A 14,641-nucleotide genomic window follows, 5' to 3' on the forward strand; every position below is an offset into this window, starting at 1 on the left:
TTCCCCTTCTTCATGAGCACTGGCAGGTTCTGTTAATGACAAATTCTGCGTGGTTTATTTTTCACCAGTCTGTTCGAGCATGCTTCTAAAGGCCTCAGAATTGCCTGGATCGGTGATTTTTGCCTGTGTGCATACTCTGTAGTATTTTCTATATGCTGTGCCCAGTTCAATATCACTGTCACTGTAGTGATGGGCATCAGTTTTGGCCAACATGGCATAATACTCTATTTCAGATTTCCTCAAAACTGGGCAGTGTTGTTGGTGAAGATGACCAATTTCACTTCACACTGTCTTATCATTTTCCAAGTCCACTTGTACCCCTGCCTGTACTTTCCACTTTTCATAACAAGTTGGAGCCTAGAGTTGATGAACTTGAGAGTTTTTCATCTTTGCCACCGTCTTTCTGCCTTAGGTGTGAAGAGCAGCAGCAAGATAGCCAGGAAGTAAGAAATGCATACTTGTTTGTTCATTTGAATATTTTTCTCAAAACATTTAATAAAATTGCTGCTATATTTGGGTTTAAGGCCATCATTTTATCTTGTTCTTTTGTCACAGCTATGGCTCTTTAACCTCTTCTTTCCTGACATACAAAAAATTGAGCTGGGGAACCATAGTTCAGTGGTAGAGTGAGTGCTTAGCAGGCATAAAAACTTGGGTTCAATCTTCAGTAAATAAATAAATAAAATGGAGTTTTTTGTCAATTATTCAATTTTCTTCCTCTCTGGTAGTTTGAGATTTTATATCCTGTTGCTATTATTAGTTATGTCCTATGAATTACTACAATACAATTACCTTTACAAAGTATAAATACCTAAATCACTTCTGATGTGATACAACATCCTTAGAAAAGTTGAATTCTGTTTATACCTCTCTTGCTGTCTTTCTTATTGTATAATACTTTATTTTTGTAAATCAAGCATGGATGTTTGTATGATTTTCTTCCATCAATGTTCACTTACGTTGCCCATGTCCTCCCACCTTCTGTGCTCTTCATTCCTTCCTGTATTTAGTTCTTCTGACATCATTTTCCTTCTGACATACATTCTTAATTTGCACTAGTTTGGTCTGCTGGTGATCAGGTTTTGTCTGTTTACAAATATCTTCACTTTCCTATTGAATATTTCCATGCACAGCGCTGCCCTTGGCATATCAAATACCACAGGCGAGGTGGGGGCCACGCATATCCCCATTCAGACTCTGAGTTCAGAAGAGTCAAAATCCTAGTGTGAGATGCCAGTGTGCATTCAGCTCCTTTGCTGGGATAACAGTGCCTATCTCAATAGAATTGCTGAGATCCTTGCATAAGATAAGGGATGGAAAACTCCTGGCAGAGAGGAGGAAGGCAGCCCAACACAGTTACTCTTTCAACTGAAATCTCTGGCTCTTTATTTTAAGGCTTTTAAGATTTAATTTTTATAATTGGAAAATAAAATGTGGCCTCTTTACCAGAGCAAAAATTCTTACAATTGGGAAGCTTCTCACTTCAAACCCTTCTCCTGCAACAGGAAGAAGGCAGACTCTGTATCCTGTTCAAGCCAGTTTAGCAAATGCTGCTCCAAACCCTACATGAAGAGGCCCTGACTTTGTTCTGAGGAAACCAACCCAGGCACGGTCACACAGTCTGCACGTGTTGTCAGACTTCTGAGACCTACTCTCTTTGTAATGCCATCAGGTCCCACTGCAGAGAACAAAATTCAACTTAGAAACCAGGGACTGGATTTACAGCTCATCTGAATGAATCATTTCCTCATGTCAACAGCCTTTATTTAATCACATCTATGAAGACCCTTTCATTTTATAAGGTGACATTTACAAGTTGCAGTGACAAGAACTTGAATGTATTGAGGTGGCCATTGTTCAGCCTGCTACAGAGTCCAAAATCTTAGCACACAATTTCAGCAAGATTATGGCCCCAGCTAAGAACAACCCCTCGGTGCTGCATTTCACTATAGATATGCACAGATACAATGGAGACAGGCTCATTTATTTCTTCACTAATCTCTCTACACTTCAGAGAAAATTTCTTAGAGATGGGCCCAGGAATCTGAATGTCTAACTAGCTCTCCCAAAGAACCTAATGTAACCAGTTTTGCACTTTTACTTAAGTGAGTATTGGATAAGTCACGGTGATCTAAATCTCTTCTCTGTTAATCGGACACGTTACCCCCTCCACAATAAGAGTTGTCCATGGAAACCCATTTGCACAGCTTGTGCTAAGGCTCTCTCTTTCCTCCTATACAAGGGTGAGGAACTTGCCCTGTTTGACTTCAGATTTTGGTCCCAATTCATGATTAATGCATCGGGCCTCCAGACACTGAGTTGAACCAAAGAGAAAAAGGAGAAAAGGAGAGAGGAAGGGAGAAGGAAAGAATGGAGGGAAAGAGAAACAGTCGCAAATTTTATGGTGAATTGCAAATCAGTTCCCTCCTCCAGACAGAGCTGCTCTCCAGGCCCCATCTGCCAGCTGCACGTCAGGCTCCTCTGGTTTCTGCTGGCCCCTGGGCTGCGATGGGTGCCCTCCCCCCGACCCCGCTGATTGGCCGTCTCGGCCGCTCATCAGGCTCTTTAGTCTCAGAGGGCGGAGGATAAAAGCAGCTTCGACTGCCTAGAAAACCGTGCTGCGTCGTCTGGGCTACCCAAAACTGAGCGGCTTTGCGAAGCGTTTCCACCTGGCAACCTCGGGTCGCTTAGCGGTCGAGTCGACCCCCGTTGTTTTTCCTGTATAGGGGCTGCGGAGACCAGGAGGAGGAATCCATAGCTGTCGGCGCCAGAGCATCCGCTGTCCACCAGCGGAGCCTAGGTAAAGAAAGGGAAACAGTTCCTTGCGCAGAGAGGGGAGGCTTCAAGCCCCGTAATCTAAGATTTCGAGGCTGGAAAAGGAGAATTTTCCATGGCCCCACTGCGCTGAAGAGGTGGGGTTCACCTGGGCTGTTGGGTAGGATTTGCCTGGGTTGGAGAGGGGGAAGGGGATACGTGGGGGGTGACATGTTTGGCTTGAACACCTTCGCTGTGGATGGGTGTGCCCAATGCTCTTCCCTTTCTCCGTGGCAGCCCCTCAAAGCCGAACCTGAACTTGAATTCCATGCAGCTGATTGTAGAGCTGGGTAGGCTGATGGTCTGCGGGGGAGAACTGAGCGCGTGGGGTTGGGGGTCGTTTTGGCTTTTATTTACAAGGTGGGAGAGGGAATTTTCCGCTCAGTGACAGGAGAGATGGTGGGAGGAAGAGGAGTATCGGGATTAAGGCTGAGGCTGCTTTAGAACCTTCCTTCCCTGCCCTCTTCTCCTGTGGCGCAGTCTTGATGCCCTGAGCACCCGGATCTGCGACTCTCTGTGGACCCAGCCCGACCATAGGAGGAGGCGAGCTTTCTCTCCGAGGGCACCAGTTGCAGAGACTGGAAGTAAAATAAAGGCGCACTCGTATTTCTGAACTTGTGTAAGAATCGGAGAAATAACGGGGGAAGGGGATGGCGGGGGTGGGGTGAGAAGGGGGTGTGGTTGAGACCAGAGATCATAAAGTTAATGAGATCTTATTTTCTGTTCACAAATCTGTGACCATTGTGCTCTATTTTGACAGCCCAATTATCAACTTCACACACTGTTAAACCCAGAATTTGAAGCAACAGTTGCTGTCCCTCCTGGAGGACTAGCTGCAAAAAGCACCCTGCTAGCACAAGGACCCTGGCTAGCTCCAGGATGCCTTAATTGCCAGTCTCCTGCAGAGAATTTTTAGGGCAGTGGGCAGGTAGAAAATCTAAGGAAGGCTGTGGAGGTAGGGAGAGAATGTGGCTGCAGCCTGCTTCCTTATTAATAACCCCCCTTTCCTCTTTATTACAATCTCTAATGAAATAGGAGGAAGATTGAGCCTGCTGCTGCACACCTGCTGATTACGCCTTTGTTTTTCCTGAAAAGCCTGAGCACCTTGTTGTATTCAGATACTCAGATACCCTATCGACAGCAGGTGGCATGGCTGGCATCCTTGCCTGTGTGCGTAATAGCCGGAGGCAAAATACAGCCTTGCCGCCTTGGGCCCATTCCATGCTGAGGTCCCTGAGGAGGAGTCTTGGTCCTTTGATGGCCAACTTGCTAGAGAGAAACTTGAAACTGTTCTCTGGGAGGTCAGTGCCAGCCTACGGGGAAGAAACCTTTGAAAATTGGCTGATCCAAGTCAATGGGATCCTGCCAGATTGGAATATATCTGAGGAGGAAAAGCTCAAACGCTTGATGAAAACCCTTAGGGGCCCTGCCCGGGAGGTCATGCGTTTGCTGCAGGCTGCCAACCCCAACCTAAGTGTGGCTGAATTTTTGCGGACAATGAAACTGGTGTTTGGGGAGTCTGAGAGCAGTGTGACTGCCCACAGCAAATTTTTTAACACCCTGCAGGCACAAGGGGAGAAAGCCTCCCTTTACGTGATCCGTTTAGAGGTGCAGCTCCAGAATGCTATTCAGGCAGGCATCCTAGCTGAGAAGGATGCAAACCAGACTCGCCTGCACCAGCTCCTGGTAGGGGCTGAGCTGAATAGGGGCCTGCACTTCAAGCTTCAGCAGCTTCTCAGGTTATATGCAAATGAGCAGGATCAGCTTCCCAATTTCCTGGAATTAATCAGGATGGTAAGGGAGGAAGACGATTCGGATGACAGTTTCATTAAGCGGAAGCGGCCCAAAAGATCTGAGTCAATGTTGGAGAGAGCAACAGGCTCTGTGGCATTTCAAGGCTCCCTACCAATGGCTACTGGCAGTGCTGACTGCAACGTGATAGAAATAGATGATACCCTCGATGACTCAGATGAGGATGTGATCCTGGTGGAGTCTGAGGACCCTCCACTGTCATCCTCTGATGCCCCACTACTGAGTGAAAGGGCCAGATCTGGGGACCATGTGCTGGTCGTTGATTCTCCCAACAGTGCCAGGGTTCAGTCTCTTTCAGCCAGTGCTGGTTCTGGGCATATGAATAATGGTCCTGGGGATATGTGTAGAGCTAGGAAACGAAAACATACAATGTACTGTTCCTGTTGTGGGGAGGAGGGCCATTCAAAAGAAATCTGTGACAGTGAGAATAACAAGGCCCAGGTGTTTGAGAATCTGATCATCACCCTGCAGGAGCTGACACATACAGAGGAGGAGGGGTCCAGAGCAGCCCCTCATGAATCAAGTGACCCCTCTGAGCCACAGTAAGGTACTAACCCTCAGCCTTCAATGAACCCCTTCCCTATATTCAGAGTTCAGTGATGGTAAACTGGGACAGGGGGATTTCTAATTGCATGAATTAATCTGCAAAACAGCTTTCTTTTGGGGTAGAGGAGAAAGGGTCTGGAGAAGAACGAATCTGGCATACTGGTATGGTGGAAGGAAAAGGACTCACCCATGTCCTTTGTCTCTCTCCCCACTGCCTAGCAGTCTATTTTCTGTGTGTGTGCCCATTTCCTTGATGACTTTATTGTTTTTGTGAAGGTGTTATATAATTCACTGTTAAATCTTCAAATATGAAAGAAAAGTACAAAAAGTAAAGTACAAATTACCCAAAACTCTCCATGCTCATGTAACTATTGTCAGCCCTTTGGTGAATATTCTAGATTTTTCCCTTTATCTGTGTACCCTATAGATAAAAATGATCAAGTGATGTTGTATGTGCTGTATTTTTTCACTAAACAAAATATGTTGTGGGATTCTATGTCAATAAATATATATCTATATATCAGCATCTACTTTAATATCTCATGGTATTATTTTAGAAAGAAGTAAGAAATAAGAAAAATATAATGAAAAACTATAAAAGGGAGATACTTTGAGATGGGGTTTTTTTTAAAAAATCAAGCTTGTTTTGCAGATGAGGTAAAGGATAAAGAAATAGACTGAAATATTCCCCAGAGGTAAAGGGTCTTTTTCCCTTAAGTGACTTGCCCCTACCTTACTGAGCCAAATTATGGCCTGTACTAATTGATGCTAACCCTTGCTTTCTTCTCTAAGTATCCAGAGGAGTCTGAAGGAGAAGTCTGGTGCTGGGCTAATAGCCCAATATAGGGATTCCAGGGTCCCCATTCCTGTACAGTCTGGGGAGGGGCAGTTGTCCCTCTTCTGGGTGGATTCCTTAGATTGGTACTGTTCCTTCTGGACAACATCCTGGCCACAACAAGGATTGTCTTTTGTGAGCTGACACCACCCTCTGCCTGTTGGAAAGAGGAGAAAGCTGCTACTCTGGCACTCAGCACTAGTAGGCCTAGGTCCTGACAGTGCCCAAGCCTCATCCTATAAGTTCTGATATGACATCTACAGGACATGGTGTTATGCCCAAGTCGTGAAGTCCCCAAAGACCACCAAGGAGTCAGGTCCGATGCAATTGCAAGAGCAGTTTATTGCAAGCTCGAGCCTGGACTCTCAGGTGTCACCGTCACAGTGGCTTCAGCCTGAGAGCCCAGATCCATTTTTGAAGCGGGTTTATATAGGATTAAGGAAACTTTTTGCTTATATAGTTTCTATGTTTAGCTCTCACTTATTATTGGATAATTAAGGGGTACTGGGAGGGCTTTTACGTATCATTGGATATTCAAGGGGCACCGGGAGGGCACATGTTGGAACATTACCTAATGCTTACATTTGCAAAATCATCACGGGGTGCTGGGAAGGTACATATTGGAAAATTACCTAATACCTACATTCGCAGAATCATTAGATCATCTGATCTTTGCTAACTAAGATATATAACTATCTGTGTCAACTATAATTAATTCCTATGTCAGCTATAACTAATTCCTATATTAATTAAATCACACAAAAAGAAGCTTAACATCTTAAAAAGAGGAACAGAAGCAGGGTGCAGATGCCCTAGGGCAGCTTGCCCTAAAAGAGGAACAGAAGCACAGAGAAACTGCCACATAGAATGGAATTCTTCAGAAAGGAACTTTTGCATTTACTCTATTCTGGATAAGGGGCATGGAGCCCACTGTGACCTGCAAACTTGGTCCTCACAATGGGTAGCCTGAGGATTCCAAACTAACCCCATCCCAACCCAATCTCACCTTTACTCCAATCACATCATACAGAGGGAGGAACATTAATCTAGTTTCCAGGACACAGGAAAGAACATGGGAATCAGAAAGCCAGGAAGCCCTATGAAGCTTGATCAAAGTATGTATTATATGGTGAATATTTTTTAAAAAGTTATTACAGTAAAAAACACATTGCCATTAATCCTCAAAATATGTTCCCTCACTTTGAACACACTTATTCCATCATTCTTGCCCCTTTCTGAAGCAGTTCTGGAAGTCTTCTTTTGTGTCTTTAATTGTACTGTCTTGGCTGCCTTGATATCCTGAATTAATTAGAAATGTTTATCTTTCATGATCATTTTGACTTTGAGGAAGAGACAGAAGTTGCACAGTGCCAGATCCAGTGAATAAGGTGATTTAGAATGCACTAGAATATCTTCACAAGCCTGCCTTTCTGTTGGATGACAATTGGCAGCAGTATTCACCGTATTTTTAAATCATGGCTTGTAAAGACACTCACAAAAGAGAACTGTCAGAACTATTTCAAAAAGTGGCAAAAATGATGGGATAAGTGTATTCAAATCAAGGCAATGTGTTTTGAGGGAGATTAATGGCAATGTATATTTTCCTATGATAATTTTAAAAAATTTAAACATTCAACTTAGTTTTTGATCCCACCACAAACACACCATTTTTGCAGAGTGGAAAGCCCTCCTGGAGGAGGGAAGGAAAAGAGGGATCTGCCCAGGAATCTGCCCCTTAGGAACCCACCTTGTTCCATCCTCTGGTCTCAAATTGAAGTGTGATAAAAGACTCATGTGACTTCACATCCTTGGGGCCCTCATGTTTCCTATAGGTGCATAAGGTCCCAATTTTGCAAATAGGACAAGGCAGAAGGGTGGAGAGTGAGATGAATGCATACATCTGAGTTTGTCATGCAGAAGATAAGGGCTCCACAGAGGTACCAGGACAGAGTATGCAGCAGTGGGAGCTGTATGTTAGAGAGAAGCATAGCATTAGAGTGCTCTATGGTCAGGGGTCAGGGGTGAGGGCACTATGACCAGGGGGAGTTACATGAAGATTGTCTGGGAGAGGAGGCCTGGTAGGAATCACAAATGCTGGGGTTTTACAGACAACCCTGGGCTGTGTTATACCAAGAATGGCACAGACTGAGGGCCCCAGAGAAGACTGTTAGAGTTCTAGTTATACTAATAGTTGATGACCCACTTAGTAGGGATAAAGGGAGCACAGGCTGGCTGTGGCCTTGAGGGAAAGGTGGTAACCAAGTGCTACATGAAGCCCTGCAGGGAGCAAGTAGCCCAGTGAGCCCAGAACCCGGTTTGAAGTGCTTCTCTTTCCCAAAGTACCCCTGCAGCTCCTCCTTGATTTCATACTCCTGTTCCATTCATGACTCCACAATCACTCTCTATAACCCCCTGGAGCTGCACTGTCTTAGTGGCAAATGTGGAGGCTCAGCCTGCAGTACTCTGCCCTCATCTCTTTGCTCCTCCAGCTCTAAGCCTCAGCCTCCTTAACTCTCATAACTCTTCACCAAAAGTATGCCCCCTCTGCCTCTGGCCCTATACCCAAGAATTGGGTCAGTAAAAAGAGTCATAAGAGCACCTCTGTGTCTCCTGGCAGCTCCCTCAATCTCTTCAGAGCTAAAGGGGATGCCTCTTGGCACCCGCAGGAAGGAGGCAGCTCAAGTCAGTCCCCCAAAGTGACAGCAGCCTCTAACATCACCCATTGCATTGATTTTGACCCTTAATTCATCCCTACTCCTCCCTAAATCTGTATGCAGGGAGTGTCTAACCCTAACATCTAGTCCAATTGGAAAAACTGGTTTTACTTGGAGCTGTTTTACTCTGTAAACACATGCTGAATGATTTGCCCAAAGACACAGAATATGCTGCCATCATTCCTTTCTGGTATGAGGCAGAGTAGAAAAATAAATACATCTGTCCACACCCTCACTCTCTTTTCCACTGGAGTTAGTGGGGTCATTCAGTGTAGACCACTGCTTGGAAACCCTGTTTTTAAATCATCCCCCTTTTCTTCCCTTGCCCTGTTGTGTGTATTTGAAATAGTTGGAAATTATATTTCCCTAACCTGGTGTAACAGTTCTTTTTACATCATTTTGTGTAACATTTGCTTTTCCTTTACTCAAGAAATAAATATGTTTTTCTAATTGGATGTTTATGTGTTCAGATCACACTAGTGGGATTAGCCAAAAGGAGACTTTTAGAGAATTTTGCAACTGATACCCTTCATTTCAAACTATGGGCATATTTTCCTCCTTCTGCCTTTAGTCTCATTGTTCATTTATTGATGAAATTCACTCTTTTGTCACAAAGAAAAACTGGTCTCTGAGTGCCCTTTTGCATTATCTCCCTCCTTTCTGGAATCTTTTCCCTCGGTTTCCATGACACCCTTCTCTTAGTTCCCTCCTCCCTGGCCTTTTTGGTGTCTACTTCTGTCTCCATTGCTGAATCTTCATCAACATTCTGATCTTTGTATGAGAGTAATAAAATGAAAATTATTACAAATTTTTATGACATTGGGTGCCAGTCACCCTGTACCAAGCCTGTTAAATGCATTAGCACCTTTGCTCCTCATCTCAACTTCATAAAATAAGCATTACTATTACCACATATTTCAGATGAAGAAACCGGCTGAAAAATTATGCAGTTTAGCTGGGTTGTACAGCTAGTTAGTGGTAGAGCCAGAGGTCAGACTCTGGTGAGTGACTCCAAAGCCTTTATGCCTTCCATCACTTAGCTCTAGCATGTGTTCAGGGCATCTTTCATGTAGTATTGCTCACCGCATGAGGCTTGTAATCCAGGGTTAGGCCAGCCTTTTGCAAGCATACCCTGTGTATGAGTGATTCACCAGAACTAGTCTGTCACAGGCTCTAGAGAAAGGGGAGCTATGAGGCTGCGTGAGGAAGGATGGGAGAAAGTAAATGGCGTCTTGCCGTACAAACAGTGCTTATTTAGTGTTAATCTGAGGCTGTAACAGTCTTCTTGAACTACACATGGATCCTGGCCCCGGAGAGGCACAACAATAGATTCAGAAATGCCAGAGAATTTAATGCTGATGACAGTGGGATGATGAAGGAGCAGTTACTGAATGCTGAAGTGGACCCCTTCAGCAGGACTGACCCTAACCCATCCTCCACCCCATGCATGGTTTGTGTGTTCCCAGGGAATTTCTTTTTCCCGTCCACGTTAATGCCACCTTTACCTCCTCAGATAGCTCAAAATCAGCCAAATTATTCCCCTCAGCAACAGACAAAAGTGACGTGTGAGGGAAGCTGAGGGCAGCGTGATACAGAGCCTCCCCTGTGCATGTTGGGAAGGAGACATGACTGCAGTCTGTGGAGCACTTTACAATCTAGGTAATCGTGTGGTCCTGCCATTGCCAATGGTTTCAGGGATGTGCTAAAAGGGTACACAGTCCTAGCTAGCATTGGCACAACACAACTAAAATATTTTGGAGGTTGTCATGGCTTGATGCCGTACAGAAAAGGCTCTCCATGTTTAAGCTTTAACTATGAAGCAAGAAGGAATAAAAGTAAGAAAGTAATTTCCCAAGCATCATGAAAGTTATGCGTGCACCTGAATCAATAAACTTGTGCCTAAAGCCAATCTGGGAAAGATGATGTCACTTAAAATGCCATTGTCAGTCAAAATATACAAGGTGCTTATGGTATGTTATGGTTCTTACTTTCTATTTTGGTGAACACTTGTATAATTTTTACACTGCTACTGAACAAATAAAACTAATTTATATGCCATCAAAAATGGGGAGGCACAGAGAGAATAGTGCTCTTGTGGCCTCATGGTGATGGGGTATAGGGATCCCCAGCTGCAGCAGTACAGCTCAGAAAGAGCTAAACCCTTAGAGTGGCTTCTCACAGCTGCTCCCTCATTCATGTTCCACGTTTACCTTTCTATTTTATAGAGGAAGGCATTAAGGCACACACAGAGTCACTTCTCTAAGATCACACAGCTAAGCTAGTATGGGCTGGGGCTGGAATTGAACTTCAAATGCCTCTCCCCAGAGCCAGAAGTTGTTGCTGTTATGCTGGATAATTGTTCCTAAGGTAATGGGTACAAATATATGTCATTCTCTTGGCTGCACCCTGGTTTCGGATTGCCAAGGCCGCACAGGAACATGGCCTTTATCTCATTTCTTATATTAAGACAGAAAAGATGAGAAGTTTAGGAAAGGTCCTTCTCAGAGTTTGAAAATATCTATTCCTCAATTTCATTTTTATATCGTTTCTGAGATAAAATAAGCAACATGACGAACTATTGGTGGGAATGTTGGCCAATAGTCTCTCTCCCATGCTGCTGTTAAGACTGAGGATGGGCATACTTTCTGGTAGGCTGGCAGGAAAATCATCAAAAATCGAAATATGAAAATCCGTAGATCCAGCAGTTTCACTTCTGAAACTGACACTGAGAAAATGGCTGGACAAACATAAAAGATTTTATAAACAAAGATATTCACTCTAGGATTTTTTTGTAATAATGGGAAAGTGGAAAATAACTTAAAAACCATGAGTAAGATTTGTCTGAATAAATTGGGCTCTGTACTTGCAAGGAAATGCTACACATTTATAACTCTGATGGGTGTGCCATGAAATCAATGGTCTAACTGGAAAAATTATGGGTTCTCTCTTAAAAAACAGTAAGAAGGCCATTGCTCAGCCAGGCCATCTGTTATCTTTACCCCCAACATGCTGCTCTATCAGGTTGGATCTGTCCCCTTCACCTGGCAAGATCCTTATGGAACTTCAAGTATCCTCTCACTGGTTCTTCCTCAGGCCAGCTTTCCTTGACCCCGCTGAAGTTTATTCCCTAAGTGATGTTAATTAATTTGTTATAATTTCTTCTATAATAATCTGTTCCACGCTTGTCTTATAGCCCTGCTATAGCACAGTGTTGCTGGAGTATCTAGACACATATATTCCAGGCACACTTTCATGTCATATGTTGGTATTGGCTGTTCCCATTATTCCTTCAGATAGCCCTGTGACTTGATTCCTTATGATGTTATAATGTTCACTTGTACCACTTTCTTAATCAGACTCACCCCAAATGGTCCATTTAAAATGGCATATCTGGCCATCAGCCCTCTCATTCCCCTTTCATTGATTTATTTACCTATCACATGCCTTTCATCTTTTGTATTGTTCCACATAACATACTCACTTATTATACTGTATATTGCTGTCTCTTCCTATTAGACTATAAACTCTGTAAGAGCTGACATCTCAGTCTGCTCAGTTCAGGCACATCTTCAGCTTTTAGAACACTGCCTAGAACATAGCTGGTCCATAAATGTTTGGGGCTGGCATGAATGAGGTGCCTGAAACACAGTAGGAAGCCTTTGTTACTGCTGCCCACCTGGAAAAGGCGAAGCTGGAGAGGAGATGGCCAGTGAGAGAATAGTGCACATGACTGAATGCCATCAACCTAGTTTATGAGATCAGAAACCTGGAAGACATTCTAGATCAATTGCTTGGTTCTCTCCCAGGGTGTCACTTATTAGTTGAACTATTCACTCTTGGTATGGTAAAAAGTGGGAGATGGGCTTCCGTTATGGTTTATATCTCAAATGTCTCCCTAAAGTCTCTTCTGTCCAGAGGTGGGGCTTTCGGAAAGTGATTGGCTCGTGGGAGTGCTATACTCATCAGTGGATATTGATGAGTTTATAGATGAATGTGCGATGGGGGGGGGAGCTGTTGGCTACTGGTAGTGTGACCTGGAAGGGTACATTTTGTCCATAGATCCTCCCTTTTCTTTCTGCTTCCTGGATGTCATGGGTTAAGAGATTTTTCTCTACCAGGCCCTTTTACCATGATGTTTCTGTCTTGGAGCCAGCCAATCACAGACAATTTACGTCGCAGATATTGGGTATTTTTTCCTAGCAATGGGAAAGTGACTAATACAGTTTCTTTGTACATACATCTATGTTATATCATCACAATTTAGAATTAAGGGTTTCTATTCCTAATTATCCCCTGTGCATTTGTAAATATTAAAAATAAGTGCCCTGCAAAATATGGGTTTTTGAGTACTCTGCTACTTTTTTTTAAACTAAAGAATAATTAATAATATGACTTTTAACCAGTACAATAAGTAACATGTCAACAATATATTCAAAATTCTTTTTTTTTTCTTTTGGTACTGGGGATCAAATTCAGGACCTCGGATTTGCAAGGCAGGTGCAGTGCCACTGAGCTAAATCCCTAGCCCTACTCAGGGTTCTTAACCTCGTTTTGGAGGACAAAAATGAGTCTCAGCAACAATAGTACCAATCCCTGGTACAAAAAAAAAAGTAACAAAACTAAGGTTATATAGCCAAGAAGCAGATGTTAACTTGGGATCCAGAGTTTGTGAACATGTTTTTGACTTTTTTTAGTATGTTTGCAGTAAATAATGATTATATTCACTGTAATTTGGTGCATGTACATAATACATTTCAATTTCTTTCCTTTTCCACCTCCCTCCATCCATTTTATTTTTCAAGAATCAGACTCATTTATTTATCTTATAAGTCCTTATAAAGTTAATTATCATCTATACAGATTAAAAACCAGACTAATAGGCTAAGGAACACGTAAAACATGTAAGACAGTTGTACTAAGTCAAGATATACTTTTTAGATACATTGTCTGTGCTGCATTAAAATACCTTTTTTTCTCTTTTTTCTTATTTTGTTTTGTGTTTCATACTTTATGGATTATGAACCTTATATATTTCAAGCAAAAATATTGACATAGTTGAGAAAAACTCAATCACAGTTGTTATGGCTTATATCTAGATGTTTTCCAAAAGTCTTCTATGCTCATAGGTTAGGTTTTTGAGAGGTGGCTGGATAATGGGTATATGATGCTGGTTTTGGATTTGTGATACTGGGGTTAAGGTAAAGATGTGTGATAACTAAATAAGTCCACTGATTGGCTTAACATAGTTTTGAGTGTGGATAATGGGAAGGCCCACCCTGGATGTAGGTGGCACCATCCAATGGGTTTGCAACCTGAATGGGATAAAAAGGAAAGGAATGCTCACTGCTTGCTGCTTCCTGTCCACCCTACCATGGACTGTTTCTTCTCTGCCATGCCACCCAACCTTGTAGCCAGATGATTATGGACTGAAACCTCTACAAACTGTGAGCTACAAATAAACCCTTTATCCTTAATTTGTGGGTGTTGGGTATTTCCTCTCAGCAATGAGAAAAGTAACTAAGACAACAGTGGAAGATCAATGATTGATTGGGGCTGGGGTAATAAGTATAAGTTAGATATATATACTTAGTGTCCTGATCATCAAGGACAGAGTAAAGCTGTTTCAGAACTTAAATTTTACAAGTAGGAACATGACGTAGGCTGATTTAAAATATCTTAGACAAACCAAAATCTAATTTTACCTCAGGAAAACATAATTGAAACTCAACTAAACTCAGTTTAGTCTCATTAATACCTGAAACTCAAAGATGACACATAAACTTTTCCCTTACCTGTATACTAGAATATTTTGTAAAACTATTTTACATATTAAATAATTTTAGAGTTGTTACACAAGTAGTATATACAGAATAAATTATTAATATTTAAATATAAAGAAACAGAAAAAATAAACCAGAGG

General features: G+C 42.7%; 1 protein-coding gene and 1 pseudogene across 2 annotated transcripts; one reads left to right on the top strand and one right to left on the bottom strand.

Annotated features, from left to right (window-relative positions):
* Nucleotides 1-54: 54 nt before the first annotated feature.
* Nucleotides 55-383, bottom strand: LOC104861283 (annotated as a pseudogene).
* A 2,191-nt stretch (nt 384-2,574) lies between these two features.
* Zcchc12 (zinc finger CCHC-type containing 12) lies at nt 2,575-5,588 on the top strand. 2 transcript variants are annotated; one of them, XM_010622640.2, is made up of 4 exons: nt 2,575-2,800; nt 3,052-3,104; nt 3,295-3,433; nt 3,850-5,588. In XM_010622640.2, the coding sequence occupies exon 4, from the start codon at nt 3,964-3,966 to the stop codon at nt 5,170-5,172; it is 1,209 nt and encodes a 402-aa protein (XP_010620942.1). In that variant the 5' UTR covers nt 2,575-2,800; nt 3,052-3,104; nt 3,295-3,433; nt 3,850-3,963; the 3' UTR covers nt 5,173-5,588. The 2 variants fall into 2 exon arrangements, with proteins under 2 accessions (XP_010620942.1, XP_010620943.1); XM_010622641.2 differs by lacking the exon at nt 3,052-3,104.
* Nucleotides 5,589-14,641: the final 9,053 nt, after the last annotated feature.

Source organism: Fukomys damarensis, unplaced genomic scaffold (assembly GCF_012274545.1).
Source record: "Fukomys damarensis isolate Sample0158 unplaced genomic scaffold, DMR_v1.0_HiC HiC_scaffold_39, whole genome shotgun sequence".
NCBI classification, from domain to species: Eukaryota; Metazoa; Chordata; class Mammalia; order Rodentia; family Bathyergidae; genus Fukomys; species Fukomys damarensis.